This window comes from Harpia harpyja, unplaced genomic scaffold (genome assembly GCF_026419915.1).
Source record: "Harpia harpyja isolate bHarHar1 unplaced genomic scaffold, bHarHar1 primary haplotype scaffold_55, whole genome shotgun sequence".
NCBI lineage: Eukaryota > Metazoa > Chordata > Aves > Accipitriformes > Accipitridae > Harpia > Harpia harpyja.
Window position 1 is genome coordinate 367,325 of NW_026293415.1, and position 19,226 is coordinate 386,550.

General features: G+C 49.6%; 2 protein-coding genes across 2 annotated transcripts in view; one reads left to right on the forward strand and one right to left on the reverse strand.

The window, feature by feature from the left end:
* The window catches only part of LOC128138545 (deleted in malignant brain tumors 1 protein-like), a gene marked incomplete at its 5' end in the record, with an annotated part of 387,383 nt that overhangs the window by 282,471 nt on the left and 85,686 nt on the right, over positions 1–19,226 (reverse strand). The window lies entirely within an intron of this gene.
* LOC128138580 (olfactory receptor 14A16-like) lies at positions 11,538–12,503 on the forward strand. The gene has a single exon (XM_052779783.1). It carries the CDS (start codon positions 11,538–11,540, stop codon positions 12,501–12,503), a length of 966 nt encoding a protein of 321 aa, XP_052635743.1.

Here is a 19,226-nt window from a genome sequence, read left to right on the forward strand (position 1 = left end):
TTCCTGAGATGCCATCATCAGGACACTTGGCTATATTCTTGGGGTGTCCTTCCAAGCTGTGAGCTGCCCTCCAGGATGCAGGTCTGTCCCATAGTGTCTTGGTGTTTCTGAATGCCCCATGGAGAAGCACAGAGACACTATGACTGAGGAAATGCTGTTGGGTTTGTGAAATGAACCATTTGTGTCCTTGGCAAGAGGTGGGGTGCAGAGACCTTGAGAAAGGGGGAGACACTTGGTGTTGGACAGTGGGTGTCTCTGCTTTCACTAGTGCCTGGTGTCTTTTCAGGTTAACATGGGGCTGTGATTACACTCCATCTCAGAAAGGTGAGAGCTCAGTGTAGCTGGCAACAAGAGTGACAGACCAGCTCCCCTCGCTCTGCACTAAGCCACAGACAGTACTCTTTCCTCACAGGACACACTTTATTTTCTCCGAGTGAAGCAGAAATGATGAGGGTTTCTGAAATCCAAGAAAATCACCAGATGAGATAGTGGAGAGCTCCAACCCCCCCACCTCTCACTCTGTCCTGGTTTCAGCTGGGATAGAGTTAACTGTCTTCCTAGTAGCTGGTACAGTGCTATGTTTTGAGTTCAGTATGTGAAGAATGTTGATAACACTGATGTTTTCAGTTGTTGCTCAGTAGTGTTTAGACTAATGTCAAGGATTTTTCAGCTTCTCATGCCCAGCCAGTGAGAAAGCTGGAGGGGCACAAGAAGTTGGCACAGGACACAGCCAGGGCACCTGAGCCAAAGTGGCCAACGGTGTATTCCGTACCATGTGACGTCCCATCTAGTATAGGAACGGGGAAGTGGGGGGCAGGGATTCGCCGCTCGGGGACTGGCGGGGTGTCGGTCGGCGGGTGGTGAGCAATTGCACTGCGCATCATTTGTACATTCCAATCCTTTCATTATTGCTGTTGTCATTTTATGAGTGTTATCATTATCATTATTAGTTTCTTCTTTTTCTGTTCTATTAAACCGTTCTTATCTCAACCCACGGGTTTTGCTTCTTTTCCTGATTTTCCCACTGGGTGGGGGGAGTGAGTAAGCGGCTGCGTGGTGTTTAGTTGCTGGCTGGGGTTAAACCACGACACACTCAAACACTGTTTTGATTGTGGTTTCTTAGCCCTGGGAGTGCAGATGCTGACAAGCACTTTTACATTAGGAGCACTTTCATCTGACCAATTCAAACACCAATACTGACCCCCCTGACCGACCAGAAAGCCACTGCTACAGAGCAGGGCTGACTCCGTGGCAGCCAATACACAGAGGTCCTGCTCCTCACGACACACGCAGCCAGCACCAAGCAGAGCTCCATCCACAGAGCTGAACAGAGATCTCGTTGAAATGGAAAAAATGTGGTGAACATGTAGTATGAGAAATGGCTTTGATTTTGGTCAGAGAAAAATGCCCTAACTTGTCACTGTCCTTGCCTCCCTGTTCAGTGCTCCACTTCCAGAGGCAGCAGATGTCCAACAGCAGCTCCATCACTGAGTTCCTCCTCCTGGCATTTGCAGGCACACGGAAGCTGCAGCTCTTGCACTTCTGGCTCTTCCTGGGCATCTACCTGGCTGCCCTCCTGGCCAACAGCCTCATCATCACCGCCATTGCCTCTGACCACCGCCTCCACACACCCATGTACTTCTTCCTCCTCAGTCTCTCCCTCCTTGACCTGGGCTCCATCTCCACCACTGTCCCCAAAGCCATGACCAACTCCCTCTTGGACAACAGGGCCATCTCCTACCCAGGATGTGCTGCACAGGTCTTTCTGTTTGTCTTTTTGATCTCAGCAGAGTATTTTCTTCTCACTGTCATGGCCTATGACCGCTACGTTGCCATCTGCAAACCCCTGCACTACGGCACCCTCCTGGGCAGCAGAGCTTGTGTCCACATGGCAGCAGCTGCCTGGGGCACTGGTTTCCTCTATGCTGTGCTGCACACTGCCAATACATTTTCACTACCCCTCTGCCAAGGCAATGCTGTGGACCAGTTCTTCTGTGAAATCCCCCAGATCCTCAAGCTTGCTTGCTCAGATGCCTACCTCAGGGAAGTTGGGGTACTTGTAGTTGGTGTCTGGTTTGGATTTGGGTGTTTTGGTTTCATTGTGCTGTCCTATGTGCAGATCTTCAGGGCTGTGCTGAGGATCCCCTCAGAGCAGGGACGGCACAAAGCCTTTTCCACCTGCCTCCCTCACTTGGCTGTCGTCTCCCTTGTTATCAGCACTGCAGTGTTTTCCTACCTGAAGCCTCCATCCACCTCCTCCCCATCCCTAGATCTGGTGCTGGCAGTTCTGTACTCAGTGGTGCCTCCAGCAGTGAACCCCCTCATCTACAGCATGAGGAACGAGGAGCTCAAGGATGCCCTGAGGAAACTGGCAACTGAATGGTTTTCAGCAGCCATAGACTGCCTACGTTCCTTTGCAAGTGACTCCCAGTGTATGTCATGACAGGCCAAGTCTGCCTTTTCTTCTTTACTTTTTTTTCCCTTTTTCCACTTTTGATGATGTTGTCTTCAAATAAACATATTTTTTTTATCCCCTTAAATATCCACCCTCCTTGTGTGACACTGAGCCTTTGTAGAAATGGGAAAGCATGTTATTTAAGCAAAATACATGGACCTGTAGCAACTTCTTTGTCTAAGATGCATCTTCTGCATAGCAGGAATGAATGGGAAATAAAAACACCTTTCTGGCTGCACCGGCTTAGGGCAGGCTGCTTTGTCCCTGGGGGTTAGGAGCTCTTGAGGACCGCAAGGACTAGGGCTCTTGTGCTAGCCTGGGGAGATGGGATGGCACAACGAGGCTGCAGACCTCTCAGGATATCCTGGAGAGGAGAACAGGGGGCACAGGGTGCCACTGACCTCCTTTTCCTGCTGCCCACCCATCTCTGGGCTGACTCCTTCTGCCCTACAGAGGTGCTGGGGCTCTGGGGTAGAGTGCCCAGAGCTCTGCAGCACCCTGTGGCAAGTAGTGCTGTGGGGCCAGACCAGACTGGTCTGGGATGGAGAGAGGGCAAGGGAGGTGGAGGTGTTGGAGGGAGCTGGGCTGAGCTGGAAGGTTCCGGGGAGGGAAAAACATCTGTGTAAAGCTTGTACTGCGTGACCGTGCAGGGTGAGGCCTCGCATCAGGGGGTTTGTGGTGCAGAGACAGGGCTCCTGGATGGGGGCTGAGACATGCAGGTGCAGGAGAGAGGAGGCCTGTCTGTGCCCTTGGTGTCATGGACGGACCAGGAAGGTGGCCCAAGGCCTTTGTCACACCCCAGCCTCCCTCACCAGCCATTTCTAGCACTGGCTGTTCACCCGGTTTATGCTAAGTCTGGCTGTGAGGCTATCTCCATCCTCCGGCTGGGCTCAGTGCCTGCAACGGGGAAAATGGCCAGCTCTGCCCAGCTTCTTCTGAAGAGTGAGTGGGGCCCCGAGCAGCAATGACTGGCCATGTGCACACCTGGGAGAGAGACTCAGGGCATGTCGGTCAGAAACAAGGTAATGGCTGATGGCTTTAGCAAATCCTTACAACCACGTCTGAGCCCAGAAATGGAAAGCAGTTGATCCGTGTGAGTGGAGGAGGAAGAGGAGGTTTGTCCTGGGAAGATGGCAGGAAGCAATTCCCCTCCTGCGCACGTCAAGGATAATGGAGATATTTCCGTCTTGTGTAGATGCCTCTACCTGGCAGATAGGGAATGCCTGCTGCTAGGGGTGGCTGTGCTCAGTCATGCCTCATGAGCTGACCTTGCTCTCTTCCCCTTCTTCACTCCCCAGACTTGGATGGACCACAAGAAACATCCATGATCCTGGAAAAGGCAGAACCCTCTTGCAGTGCCATAACTGCAGGGGAGGCGGGAAGTCTGGATTTGTGAGACACATGGCAGTGCAGGGAGAGAGCGGTGTGTGCATAGCAGCGAGTGTGGTAAAGGCAGGGAGAGGACCTGAAGTAGTGATTTTGAGACAGCAGAAGGAGGAGGACGTGCATTTCAGTGCTGGGATACAGAGCCAAGTACAGGAGCAAAGCAAGTCAGGGACTGGGGTGTTTTGGGTGTGAGAGGAGCATTAGCAGGGTATTGGAAGATGTCAGACAGGTTGTGGGGACCTCCCAGGCATTGTCAAATCCTCAGGTAACCACAGCTTTGTGTTTGATGGGACAGCCAGTGAGGACAAATTAGCATGTAAAAGTCACTTATTCGCTGGCTTAGGAGGCAGACAAGGATGCTTAGCAGAGAATTACCAAGGTAATTTATTCTCTCATTTTAGCTGTGCACATAGTGGTGCCCCAGCCTAATGCATGGAGGACCCCAATACAGAGGAAAGCAGGGTCTGCATCTGTTCCAATACAGTTGTAGAGACCAATCCAATTATTCATGTTAAGGGATGACCCCATCATTTATTAGTGCTCGCGTAATCGGTGTGTACTTGTCCCACACGGGATCAGTACACGCTTGACCTGTGCAGGTGATGCAGAGGTATGGTCAGTGGTGTGTTAATCGTCATTGTTCTAAACTGATGGCCAGTGCAGGTGGGGGATGTTTATCCTGGATTCTGGTCGATTGTAGTTCATGCCTGGTTCATGGCTACATGCCTGGTTTTTTGAAAGGTAAATCTTCCATGCTTTTATTGTCGTTATGGGGTGTTCTCAGTCATGAAGAGCTGGCTTAGGTTGGGTCTTCAGGTCACATTGACCCTGAGGTAAAAGCTCGTAGTGTCAGATAGTGTTCATTCTCCTAAGCAAGTTGTACTGCAGCTAGCGTCTTGCCTTTCACAGGCATCAGTAAAGCTTGGGAGATCGCAAGGTCAGGGTGAGGTGGGGAAACAGGGGGAGGCAGCTAAAGTCTGCAGGGAAACTGGCACAGGCATAGGACAGTGTAGGACTGTCTGTGGTGCAAACAGGGCCCCTGTGCGCTGCCCCCCTCCTCCCTGCCAACAGAACTGAAGTCCTTGTCATCTCCACGGTGGCTGCTGTCTCTTCCACTGAAGACCTTGCGAGGACACCAGTTCTTTACAGCCCTAGGCCCTTGTTCCCTCCTCACTGACCCCCAAAAGAGCCTGGGAGGTGTCCTACCGCTGTCCTTCACTCGGCATCACACACCCGCCCCCATCAAACTGCTCCCGGGAAGAGCTGTAAGCATCCCATGAAGGAAAGGATCCCCCTTCCCAGGGGGTTGGGGCTCAGGCCTTGGCCATCCTGCTTGCTGAAACACATTTAGGGCTTTCACAGCCACCTCCACAATTGATCTTCCACCTGTAACCAGTGTCTCTGACTTCCTGTTTCACCAGCCCCCAGGTGAAACCTCCTTGTCTGGTCATTCCCTCCACAGTCTCTTCAGTGGTGTTCCTCAGTGGAGCCCAGTAACACCCTCAGAAACTTGCAAGTTTGATGCTGACTTTTACTTCTTGAGAGGCTTGTTCAATCTTTCAGGATCTGCAGTTCAGGAACTTGGCACCAGAGGGCTCATTAACATGAAAACTCCCTAATGAGCCAAGGCTCTGTGCATAATTTTCCTTTAGGTCTTCAATTCTTATGTGGTTAATTAGAGAGATTTCAGGAGTGTAGTCAAAGTGGAAAGATTTCAATACTAAACAATAAGAAAGAATTCTTTTTTTGCCCCACTTTTCTTAATTTTTCTGCTCATGCACCATGTGATATCAGAAATCCTCAATTCATATTGATCCTCCTAATGGAGTTTGAATGTATACAAAAATTAAGACCCTTTACGTCTTAACAATCTATGGTCATTCTTCATCCCTACCCCCAGCCCCACCTTTCCTCTCAACCACCTGGCACTTACAGCAGCCTTGTTCAAATCTGAGCTTTCTTCACTGAAGTCTGTAGCTGCATGTTTCAGTCCGTGGGCACCAACTCCCTCCTGCTTGGAGAATGAGCTGTACACAGACAAGCAGTGATGTAATACACTCAACGGCTGTATATTAAGTCCACGTTACCTCCTCTGAAGTCCACTTCCCACAGCGAATAGCCTTAGATGAACAAAACCCACATTTTTGTGTAAGCAGAGATCCCAGGACCCCCCAAAACACTCCCTGCCCTGGACTCTATCTGTCCATATCCGCTCTTTGCACACAGCAAGTCACACATTGAAGTCACGAGCTCCCCTGATTCACAGAGGGGGAAAAAAGAGACAAAGTGAATGAAATGCTCTCTTTTGAATAGGCAACCGGGCACTAAGCCCAATGTATCTGGGACACAGGAGCATCTTCAAGCAGACTCTGCTATACCTAGACCCACTCATTTTTCATTCCCTGCAGGGTAAAGTACCTGTGACTCCATTGTCAGCAAAGGCAGAAATGAGAGTGATCCCCTCTAATGTTGGACACCTTGGATGCTGTTGCCCAGGCTTCCTTTTCTACCCGTATTAGGTAGTTATCCATTACGATCCAAAAACCCCCATGGCACTACGTCTAGCTGAGGCTTGACTATCTCCATTGTGGACATCCCACAGCCTTTCTGGGTGCATGTTCCCAGTGCCTGACAGACCTTATAGTGCAGATGCCTTTCTCTTAAGCCTAGTCAGAATTTCCCATGGCCCAACTTTTTCCCATGGCTTCTCATCTTTCCACTGTGCCCACCTGGGAAGAGTCTGACTCATTCTCCTCTGCACTATCCCATAAGCTAGCTGTAGACAATGACAGTATCCCCCCTAGGCCAGCCTTGAATTTCTGACATCCTTCTCTTTGGCCCAATGATATCGACCGGTCTTCAGCAGACACCCCATTTCCAGCAGTTGGAGGGTGTTGGACTTGTGGGCTTAAACCTGTGTCTATAACCGCCGTGCTCATCCCCACCAGGTCCCACTCAAGCTTCAGGAGATAACTAGGGATGTGAAGTCAAGGGTCACCCACCCCATTCCAGAGGTATTCATGCCATTGAGAGAGACTCTGTCCTTGTTACGGATGCACGACCAACCAAATCCAACAGGTGTTAAAACTCACATTTATTCTTCAGCAAAAGTTAGTTAGAAGTCCGGTAACATCTTATAAAACCACAGGCTCAATGACGTAAAGAGAATTAGTACTACACAGCCGACTTAAGAATTCCCAAGATTTAAAGTGATGGCTCAAAACGTGCGTATCACTCACCTAAAAGCTGAGGGCTCTCTCCCTCGAGGAGTTACCTCGGGCTGTGCCCCGACCCAAGGGGGAGTCCCCGACTGCTGACCTGCTGCTCCGAGGAGGACTGCCAACATGTCCTCCGGCGTGACCCCGTTTATACCCCGGTCGAATCTGACCTGTGGTCATTTAATTCTATTGGCTAGGAGGGTCACCTCTATGTACCTGGCTCATCTTGATTGGCCAGTTCAAATTTCAACCTGCAGCCTCCAGAGTTTTCTTCCCCTTCTCCCTTCCTGGAGAAGTTTTGATGCTGCTGGCAGGATGGGGGGGGGGGATGTACTGCCACATAGGGCGTCGCTGCGCTGCACCTTGCTGCGTGTACAGCACGACCATCAAACCTGTGTTATGCTGCACAGATCCCTTGGCCACAGGACAACCTCAGCAGCATGTTATCACACAAGAGCCTGCAGGCAGGTCCCACTCTGTACTGGACATCATGCCTCCTGCGTGGCCTTGCCTGTATCTAACAGTGCAGCAAAACAGTCTCATGAAAACACTATTTCTGTTTGACTGTTGAGACGATGAGTAGAATTGATCCTTGTATGAAAATCCTACAGTAGCCTGAATGACCAAAACAGGAGACAGTGTTCTATGGATGGGGTCTGCATGGTTTGCTGCAGTCAGGTAGAAGGCCCATTCAATGCTACACCACCTGGGGTTCCCAGAATCTAAAGGGGCCTAAGATGATCTGCATCACACTCTCTCAGCACCCTTGGATGCAGCCCCTATGGTTCCCAGGGACTGGTAAGGGTGTAGTTTGCCTGAGTAACCCCGCGCTTGATCCCCATCCACTGCTGGTTGTTCTCCTCCAGAGTCCTGCCTCACAGCTCAAAGGCCTGAGAGACCTGGCTGGTATTAACCGAGGCTGTGACGTAGAGTACCTCAGATCTATCTAGAGCTACTCTTCCTCATTTCAGCAGTGGTCCTACCTTATCTCTTTTTCTTCTGTAACAGTTCCTGAAGTATAAAAAGTTCATCTTGGTGCCCTTGAAATCCTTTTTGAGTTTCCACTGAGTTTTGATATGGACCATTGCTGTGCTGGGAGGATGATGTCCGACATGTATCCAGGAACACTTTGAAAATTCTTGTTCTTTTCATTGGTTGGATCATCAAGGCAGTGAGTAAAAACCCCTGTGTGACATGCTTCCTGTTCATGCAATGCCTGCAGCTCTTGTGTGGAGAAGGAGCAGACCTTGCATCCCTGACGGCATCTGATGACTGATGCCTCTGACTGATGGCTTTAGTGTACGGCAAACAGGCACTAAATCACACTCTCTGTGATGCCATCTGGGACGTCTATGACTCACCCAACCCTGAATTGGAATTGCTTTCCAGCAGCTCCTGTGCGGTCCCTGCCAGCCTTGGCATCTCGTGTAGCTCTGTGGCCCTGGATTTGGACATTAAATAGAGTACCTGCCCTGAATTCTGTTAGGCAGTGTGGGGACGAACATGGGACACATGCCATTACAGTCAGTGGAGGTATAGTAAATTCAGCTGATGGTAAAGAGAGAGACCCAGCTGTCGCTACGCTACATGACTGCAGTCATTCGTATGAATACCTGTATCAAGTGCCATGAAGATAAGGAGTAGGAAAAGGTTCTTTTGGCCTTTAGTTGGGCATAAGCTGTCATGTCACTTGGCCAAAGGAATTTCCCACCAGGCTCATACATGATTCCCAAGATTTTGCCCTGTCTCTATGAACTTCTCCATTACAGTTTGCTGTTACCTACATGTATCTTGGACCACCTCTGGCAGGTCAAATGTCACCAGGGATTTGCATCTGAACACCTGACTCCTGCCTTTCCTCTCCATTAATTCAGATGGGAGCTGAGACAAGGAGCTCACATGCAGGTGTCTATTTTGCTCACACCTGAACTGAGGCAGGAGGAATCCCACCTCCTGTGGCTTTGTGGTGTGCATGGGAGGGAGCTGAGCCTCCTTCAAATGCCATGAGTAGAAACACAGGATGAGATGCCTCCATTGACCCATGGATCCCTTCCCTCAGCAGGGGTAAAGGAGATCCCTGCCTGCCTCTCTCTGGGTATCCTGTCTAACAACACGAGCAAAAAATGTGGCATGTAGATGTAACTTTGTCTCTGAGAGGAGAATTTTATTTCAGGAAAGAAGTGTCTCTCCCCAGCTGAGGGAGGCAACACCAGTGATTGCTTCAGCCTGTTTTCCAGCAAGTTCCCCTGGAGCCCCAGGGACACCTGGAGGGAGCCCAGAGGGGGCAGAGCAAGTGCTGCCTTGGGCTGGTCCTCTGCTGCTGAGCTGGGCTGGGCTCCTGGGCTGGAGGGAGCTCATGGCAAGCAGGCAGCACTGCAGAGAGACAGCTCTGCCCAGGAGCAGCTCCTCTGCAAAGCGCAGCAGGGCTGAGGGCACTGCCTGCAGGCACCGAGGGAGAGAAGTGAGGCAGAGAGAGATGTTAAAGGCAGTCTGGGGTGGGAAGACAGAGAAGAGCTCACTTGGAGACAATTTTTCACAGCCCTTAACAGGGTAAGTGTCTTGCTGCAGGGCAATGCAGCTGTGGTTCTTGGAATGATATCCTAGAGCTGGCACATCGCAGACCCTATCAGATCTCTTAGGCAAATTCTCACACTTTGTGCAGTGTAGAGAAAAAGGATGCGTTTTGGAGCACAGCTTCCCTGCTGCACCCTCAGAGGGACAGGGCATGTCAGCTGCCTTCACCCGGGGATGGCTGCGGAGTGTGAAGCTGGGTGTGCAGCCAGGGGTGCCCAGGGCTGTCCTTCTGAGCAGGGTCCCTGCACCCCAGGGGGCTGTGTGCTGGGGCAGGGACTCTGCCACTGGTCAGGGTAAGTGCTCTGCCTGGCAGGGGAACTCTAAGGGTAGAAAAGGGAGAAGCTGTGGGTGGAAAAACAACTTGCAGTAGGGCAGGGTCCTTCTGCTGACAAGAGGGTGCTGTGTGGATCACTCACAGCTCCACATCATCCCAGGACATTTCAAGACAACCTTTCAGGGGCAAGGTCGAAACAGGGATTACTATATCATAAAGATCTTTCCTGAGTTTTTTCAGTTTCCTACTCTTGGGGAATTTTCAGGAGAAATGGACAAGGAGCTGTCATGCTTGAACAAGTCACTGAGACTCCAGAGCTGTAACTCTGAGGGATCAGTAAGTCTGATAGGAGCCTCCTGAAGTAGAGCACAGGGACTAGAGAAAAACTGCCTGTCTCTGTTGGTGTCTGGGGGGTGGCATGTACAGCTGGGTAAGGGTAAGTCTTCTCTGAGGCTTCAGCTGCCTCTGCCTTTGCCTCTCTGAGCCAATCAATCACTGCATTATTCCTTGATTCTCTACTAGTTTGTGTTATTTCTATTGTTATCTTGTTCTTGCTGTCTGTTGCTCTGGGGTGGGAGTTTCAGCTGCAGAGTCACACACTGATCTTGTGGGTCCTCCCATGCAGCTGTGTCCATGGGAACAAGGTTACAGGTGTCCAAGCTCTCCTCCAAGCTGTTGGGCGGTGGGCAATGCAGTCTGCATCATTCCTTATCAAAGGAGCTGACTCTCCCTTCCTGAGATACCATCATCAGGACACTTGGCTATTTTCTTGGGGTGACCTTCCAAGCTGTGAGCTGCCCTCCAGGATGCAGGTCTGTCCCATAGCATCTTGGTTTTTCTGAATGTCCCATGGCGAAGCACAGAAACACTATGACTGAGGAAATGCTGCTGGGTTTGTGAAATGAACCATGTGTGTCCTTGGCAAGAAGTGGGGTGCAGAGACCTTGAGAAAGGGGGAGACTCTTGGTGTTGGACAGTGGGTGTCTCTGCTTTCAGTAGTGCCTGGAGTCTTTTCAGGTTAACACAGGGATGTGTATACACTCCATCTCAGAAAGGTGAGAGCCTAGGGTAGCTGGCAGCAAGACAGAGTGACAGAACAGCTCCCCTCGCTCTGCACTAAGCCACAGGCAGTACTCTTTCCTCGCAGGACACAATTTGTTTTCTCCGAGTGAAGCAGAACTGATGAGGGTTTCTGAAATCCAAGAAAAACTCTAGGTGAGATAGTGGAGAGCTCTAACCCCCACCTCTCTCACAAACAAAGCTTTGATTGTGGTTTCTTAGCCCTGGGAGTGCAGATGCTGAGAAGCACTTTTACCTTAGGAGTAGTTTCATCTGACCAATTCAAACAGCAGAACTGACCCACTGATGGACACCATTCCCAGAAACCCACTGCTACAGAGCAGGGCTGACATCTTGGCAGCCAATATGCAGAGGTACTGCTCCTCACGACACACGCAGCCAGCACCAAGCAGAGCTCCATCCACAGAGCTGAACAGAGATCTCATTGAAATGGAAAAAATGCAGTGAACATGTATTATGAGAAATGGCTCTGATTTTGGTCAGAAAATAATGCCCTAACTTGTCACTGCCCTTTCCTCCCTGTTCAGTGCTCCACACCGACAGGCAGCAGATGTCCAACAGCAGCTCCATCACTGAGTTCCTCCTCCTGGCATTTGCAGGCACACGGAAGCTGCAGCTCTTGCACTTCTGGCTCTTCCTGGGCATCTACCTGGCTGCCCTCCTCACCAACGGCCTCATCATCACCACCATTGCCTGTGACCACCACCTGCACACACCCATGTACTTCTTCCTCCTCAATCTCTCCCTCCTTGACCTGGGATCCATCTCCACCACTGTCCCCAAAGCCATGGCCAATTCCCTCTGGGACACCAGGGCCATCTCCTACCCAGGATGTGCTGCACAGGTCTTTCTGTTTGTCTTTTTGATGTCAGCAGAGTATTTTCTTCTCACCGTCATGGCCTACGACCGCTACGTTGCCATCTGCAAACCCCTGCACTATGGGACCCTCCTGGGCAGCAGAGCTTGTGTCCACATGGCAGCAGCTGCCTGGGGCACTGGTTTCCTCACTGCTGTGCTGCACACTGCCAATACATTTTCAGTACCCCTCTGCCAAGGTAATGCTGTGGACCAGTTCTTCTGTGAAATCCCCCAGATCCTCAAGCTCGCCTGCTCAGATGCCTGCCTCAGGGAAGTTGGGGTACTTGTAGTTGCTGTCTGTTTTGAATTTGGGTGTTTTGTTTTCATTGTGCTGTCCTATGGGCAGATCTTCAGAGCCGTGCTGAGGATCCCCTCTGAGCAGGGACAGCACAAAGCCTTTTCCACCTGCCTCCCTCACCTCGCCGTGGTCTCCTTGTTTGTAAGCACTGCCATGTTTGCCTACCTGAAGCCCCCCTCCATCTCCTCCTCATCCCTGGACCTGCTGGTGGCAGTTCTGTACTCAGTGGTGCCTCCAGCCTTGAACCCCCTCATCTACAGCATGAGAAACCATGAGATCAAGGATGCCCTGAGAAAACTAATCACTGGATGCTTTTCAGAAGGAATAAACTGCATGTTGTCCTTTGCACAGGACTCATAATATATCTCATTACAGGCCCAGCCTCTTCTGGTGTTTCTTTTCTGAATTTTTTTGGTTTCATGCTTCATATGACTATGACCATATACTTACTTTTTTCCTCATTACCTCTGGTTTCCAGCTTGCTTCAAGTGCAATTTATCTCTTAGAAAATTTCCCTTAGTGGGTTTGAGAGGTCTTCTTCTTCCTTCTCCCCTCCAAAACCCCCAAAACTTCAGAGTGCAAGGCTTAGGTTTACTCACAGGTTAAAATTAAGTAACAGAATCCATGTAACTTAAGTGGCTTTTAGCAGAGCCACACCTTGAGTTTGTAAAAGGGTTACCTTGGTTTTGTGACCTGTGTTAAAACCGTGCTATTTAAATACTGTCAACTCTGTCTACTAGTTACAGTAGGTATACAACTTCAGCACCTGTGTAAATAAAAATCCATCAGGAATTTGAAGGAATTAAAGCTGAAGTAGGTGATAAGATAAACAGCAAAGCAAATATGAAAAGTAAGTGTTTTCTAATAGTCTACAACCCTGTGATATTACCAAGCTTTTAAATAAATTCTTCCACATGATTATTCCAAGACTGTTAAAGGCTCTTTTGCCCTTAACCTCTAGGTCAGCACATGGATTTATGCAACTAGTCTCAAACTAACCTAGCTAATTGATATCAAAATATATGCCTTTACACAGTTTTGTTGGTTTTTTTTTTTACTTTTGCTTTGCAGAATTATCTTTTGATTGCTCTTACTTTTGTTTTGTTTTGTTCCTCTCACTCTTAGGGTGTTAAGAAGAAGTTTAGGAAGAAGTTAGGTTCCTAGTTTCCCGGACTTGATCCAGCATAGGTGAGATTCCACGCTTTACCTTAATATACCCTGACTCAACGCTTGGCCCAGTGCGGAGTGACGTCACTGTTCTGGAGTTTCCCTGGCTATTGCAGAAGTTCGATACTGCCCCAGGACTATGCAGCTTAGATTACAGCTGTTTTAAATAAAGTTCAAACTGCAACAATTCAACTGAAATGTTTTCCTTTGTTTAGGGAGCAAGTCCTCTGTCAAAGTGATTGAAAGAAAAGTTACTCATGCATAAAGACTTGGTGAGGGAGGCTCTTTGATACCAGACTTCCTGCAAACTTTGCTGTTTCTATCTGCTTTCTTAGCTGGTTGCTGTGTGTGCGGCTTGGAGGTCCAGGTGGAAGGGGTGAGGGATGCACAATCAATCTCCTTAAAGAGGAGCAGCTCGGTGTTGAAATTGTGTATGCTTAGTAACTTTGAGCAAGATATTCCGTTGCAGGAATTAACGTCTCCTGTGGTTTTACTTGTTAGGTCTAAGCAAAGAAGTGGTTCATGTGACGTCACCTCCACTTCTGCTGTTGCAATGGATGTCCCTGTAGAAACTAGAGAGAGAAAGTAATAGAATACTTTTTGCCTTAATGAGTCAAAAGCCAAGGGCAAAAAAAAAAGTATCTTGAAACTATTAATCTTGACTTTGACTTTGGGAGGGAGAAGACTTATTAATACTGCCTTTACATAACACTCAGCCTCCACTGGAGTGCCCAAAGCCCTATATTCGGGAGCAAAGCTTCATTTCTGGGCTCCATAGAAGAACCAATAGGTTGCCTTCTTGTTTAGGGTGCAAAGCATCATGTGTAGCTTCTAGCCCCTCCTTTTTAGTGCCCAAAGCCTCATGTTTAGGGCAGAAATACTCCTTTTTAGGGTCCAAACCTGTCTTTTATTACCCATAGGCTTTTTTAGGGCCCACAGTTTCATTTTTTGGATCTAAACCCTTATTTTCAGGTGCAGAAAGCCTCTTTCTGGAGAGCAGCCTCCTTTTAATCGTCCAAAGGCTCAGGTTTAGTTTCCAAGCTCTCAGGTTTAGAGGCCAAAGATGCATTTTTAGTGTCCAAAACCTCATTTATAGCTTCCAAGTCCCTCTTTTAAGTTCCAAAGACTCGCTAGCTGACATAGTATCAGCAAGGCTCTCTCTAATGGTCTCTGTACCACTCACGGTCTCGGTATGGGTGTGACTGTCTGTAACAGTGTCGTGGTCTTTTTACTGCTATCAGTGTCTGTAACAGTATCTATATGGGTACCTCCATGCCTAATTGTACCTGTACCTGCGTCTGTACTGGTATCTGTGTGTGTGTGTCTTCAATTGCATTTGGATCAGTACCTGTATGTTTAATGGCACCTCTATCCGTAACGGTATTAGGAGCTGTAGTTGTAGGTGTAATGGAGTGTGCGCTTGTGTGTGTGTGACTGTACTTGTACCTGCAGTGCGGAAAGTTACGGTATCTGACTGTATCTATAGTTGTACATATTTTACAGCTGTATCTGCAATTGAAAGCATGTGCGTCTTTAGCGATAATGGTGCCTGTGTGCTGGTTTTAGCTGGGACGGAGTTAATTTTCATCATGGGAACCTGTATGGTGCTATGTTTTGGATGTGTTCTTATAACAGTGCTGATCACACAGGGATGTTTTACATATTGCTGAGCAGTTCTTGCCCAGTTAGCATCGAGGGCTTTTCTGCTTCTCCTAGTGCCCTGCCAGTGAGCAGGCATGGGGTGCACAAGAAGTTGGGAGGGGACACAGCTGGGACCGCTGACCCCAGCTGACCAAAGGGATATTCCAGACCATATGATGTTGTGCTCAGAAATCAAATCGGGGAGATGGTGGGGGTGGGTGGGGATAATTGCAGGGGGCTGCTGTTTCTCAGGTACTGGCTGAGCATCCATCAGTGGTGAGCAATTGGGATTTTTTGCATCACGTACTTTTCTTGGTTTGGGTTGGGTTTTTTTGGTGAGTGTGTGGGTGTTCCCCCCTACTCTTTTTATTAAATTGTCTTTATCTCAACTCAAACGCTTTTGCACTTTTACCCTTCCAATTCTCTCCCTATTCCATTGCAGGTTGGGAAGTGATCGAGCAGCTGTGTGATGCTTAGCTGCCTACTGGGGTTAAACCCAACATGGGGCTCAAAGGGTTTGACCAGAGGGTACTAGAGGGAACCTATAATTATTACATCTCTTGAAGAGTTGCTGGTCATGATGTGGACTTCTCTGTCCTTGACATTGCTTTATCTGATCTGTGCCATGCTCCCTTTTTTGCTGTGCTGTGTAGCAGTTGGTGGTGTTTTGCCTGGAAGAATTATGATAAAAGCAGTGGCCTTGACCCTGTTTTGGTATTTGGGCCCTGCATTTATGCCTTGCCTGTATTTTGGGAACCACCTTACGGAGACACTTCACAATTACATTTTTTCCCTTTTCTCTTCCAAGAGCCAATCAGTGGAGGAAAGAGAAGGGCACCTTCCGCTTTTTCTCCTGTGAGTTAAGTATTTTGTCTCTTCCTACAATAACTTTTCAGTGTCGTGAGCATCCTTGGGTGAGCAAAATACTCCTATTGGTACTTCTCAGGAATATTGTTTCTGCTCTTTCAAAGGTTAAGCAGCTCTTTAGAGAGATTGGCACAGGCATATGACCCAAGGCAGTGCAGTATTAGGTGGCAAGGCACATGGAAGAATCTGGGCAGGTACCCGGAATGCTTGTCACCTCTGGTGGTCTGGGACTTCACCCCCGAACAAGTGTGGGATCCTAGTGAAGTGCCAGAATGTTTGAAAAGAGCCCTGGCCCTGGCTATGCCAAAGAGACACAAGTTGTTGCACTGTTCGGGGACCTGGCCTGTGCCTACAGAGCACTGTTCATGACTATTCAGCACCCTCAAGGAGAAAAGAGGGTCTCTGGATCTGAACACACACACACAGACATTGTGGCTAAACTGGAGACCCAGCCCCCAACTCTATCAGGTGCCCCTAGAGTTGGCACCAGTTGAGTGTGAAGGAAAGGTATCCCTTCAAAGAAGATCATGCAGGTTACCAAGTGGACCACTGCTGAGGGACATATCTGGTATCTGAGGGAATTAGCTGGGAAGACAAACGTCATAGCCTTGAACATACCCACCTCACCGCCTTACTCCTCCTTGCCCCAGTTTGATTGCTAAGCATGACGTCGTAACGTATGCAATATCCCTTTGGTCTGCCGGGGTCAGCTGTCCCGGCTATGTCCCCTTGCAGCTTCTTGCCCACCCCCAGCCTACTTGCTGGTGGGCAAGAGTGAGGAACAGAGAAGCCCTTGATGCTGTGCAAGCACTGTTCAGCAATAGCTGAATCATCAGTGGTTTATCAGGACTGCTTTGGTCATAAAACCAAACCACATTACCTATGGGCTGCCATGAAGAAAACTAACTGCATCCCAGCCAAAACCAGTGCAGTGAAGCATGTGCTGCTCCTACGATGGAGCGAGACAACACAGAGAGTGATCGGTAACACAGGAGGGGCTGCTGTACCCCACGGGCCTTCAATCCCATCTCTTGAAAACATCCCAACTGCAGCCACCCCAAAACCCCGCCTGACCAGAGAGGGTCCCAGTAGCAGAGCCCTGTTGGTGCAGGGGGCAGACACAATATTTGGAAAAGAACTGGGGAGAAAAGGGATTTCTCAGGACAAGGGGGAAAATCTCTCGCCTCCCTGCCCAGCTGTACCATCTCCCTGCTGATGTCACAATGGACCTTCAAATGACGTGGGCTGATGTCACAGGGGGGTGCAGTGCATCAGAGGGAGGTGTCCCCAGCGCCACGGCAGTGCCGGCACTTCCCAGCGAGGCTTGGGTGCTGCCGGGCACTGCTCAGGGACTCCCCACCGCTGCCCTTCGGAGCTGCTCCGCGGCTGAGAGCGGGGTCAGGAGGCAGCAGGGATGCGCTGGGGGACCCTCGCTGACAGACAGGAGAACGTCAGAGAGGAGTTTGGGGTGAGGAGCCGGGAAGAGTGTCCCTTCTCCTGAGCTGAGGGCAAGCAGCAAGGTGAATGGAGGGCTGCTGCACCATGGCCATCAGCTTGGAGCTGAGCTGCTTGTTGCCCACACTCCTGTGGCTTTCCACCAAGGGTGAGGGTTTGGGGAGCTCCTTCCCCAGGGGTCGCAGTGGGGCTGTCAGCTGTCAAAAGCTGGGCTGTGGGGAGGCTGGACAGGGCTGGGGACTGTCACGAGAGCCCTGCCTGTGGATTCCACCGGGCTCGGGGGACAATGTGGCTGCCAGGACTGCCAGGTCCTGGTACGGGGGCTGCCCTGAGTATCGAGGCTCCTGTGGGCAGGGCTCAGTCCCCTCAAAAGCGGGACCATTCAGAGCCAGCTTTCTCTGGGAGCTCCACAGCCATGGCAGTGTTTTTCTGGGCTCTCTGTGTACGCCAGCATCTGTCATGCCCGGGGCAAGGAGCTTGCCAAGAGTCCGTGAGCTGTCTAGCCTGGAGCCTGGGACCTCTTTTCCTTACTTTCCAGAGATAGTGGCTGTCTGGGGAGCTGTGTCTGATTACATGCTGGGACAGCTGAAGCTGAACAAGGTGGGCTGGCATCCTGGTCCCCCTCGCCCTGTAGGGCTTCAGTCTTCCTGAGAGCCTGGGCCCTGAGGAGCGATCCTTCCCTGAGCATCACAGCAGCACACTGAGACCACCTCATGTGCCCAGAGCAGCTTCTTGGCAAACCGGGAGAGAAACCAAGTCGAGATCCAGTCTGAGAAGGTATTCAGCACCCCACAGGGCTTCACTCTTCCCTGCGGTCAGTGGAGAGACCAAGCAGAGAGACAGGGGATGATGCTGGGTCTGTGCCAAAGATAATCCACAGGAATAAGTCTTAAGGATATTCCACATGTGGAAATGCCTGAGATCTTCTCTAGCCAAGAGATGTCAGCAAATATTTTAAGGAGGTGAAAGAAAAAAATGGAGAACATGGGGGTTTTTTTCAAAAGCTTTCACTTTTCCTATCTCTAAAGTACTCACTCATCAGCCTTTTTGTCTTTTCCCTGGCCAGCGTGTTCTCCTTGCAGGACTCAGGAACCTCAGGATCTTTGCTGTGGTCCAAGAGCAATTCCACGGCAAATGAGTCATATTTGTGGTTCACAGACCCATCTTCCAGCTGGACATTGATGAACGATGGCTGCGGGAGCTTGCGTTCCCCACAGTGATTATCCCTGGGGAGAAGGAAGCAGCTGCCCTCCGCTTTCCCTCTCCAGGTCTTGGGGATCATGGATTGTGTGCTTCCTGTTCCTTGGAAAGGGCTGGGAGAAGTAGACAATTACCACCAAAGGTCAGGGGACAGCTTGAGCTCCTGCAAAACAACTGACTCCCCAAAAGCTGTTTCTGTAAACGACCTTTTCTCTAGAACTTTGTTATGAATCTTTCCTGGAAATTTTACCTGCTGTGGCAGTGACGACATTCCTCCTCTTTGCAGACGATGTCAAGTTTGAGCTGCTGAACTACAAGCAGCTATCATGAGCCACCTCCTTCCCATGGCACATTGTGGAGAACTGTGTGCAAGAGTATCACCCGAGACTAAGGGGACAGACAGGTTCTTTTAGGAATTCTTGCCAGAATGATTATGGCACTAAATCATAGTTATAATTAAGCTTTCTTTTCTTAATAGGATACTAGGATTAGTATAGCGCCAAATTTATGAGTAGAATAGCACAGGATTTCTACAATCAGAATCAACATAGAACAATTTATAAGTATCATAATACAGAATTTATAATACAACTGAACTTATAATTTCTAATCACCTGGATCCTAATGTAACTTAACTTATGTTTCCTAATTACCTGGACCCTCTGCAGATCAGGTCAAATCTGAGTACGTGGTTTGCTGTCTCAGTACAAGAATCCTAATCTGGACTTGAAACCCATATAAAAGAATATGAGT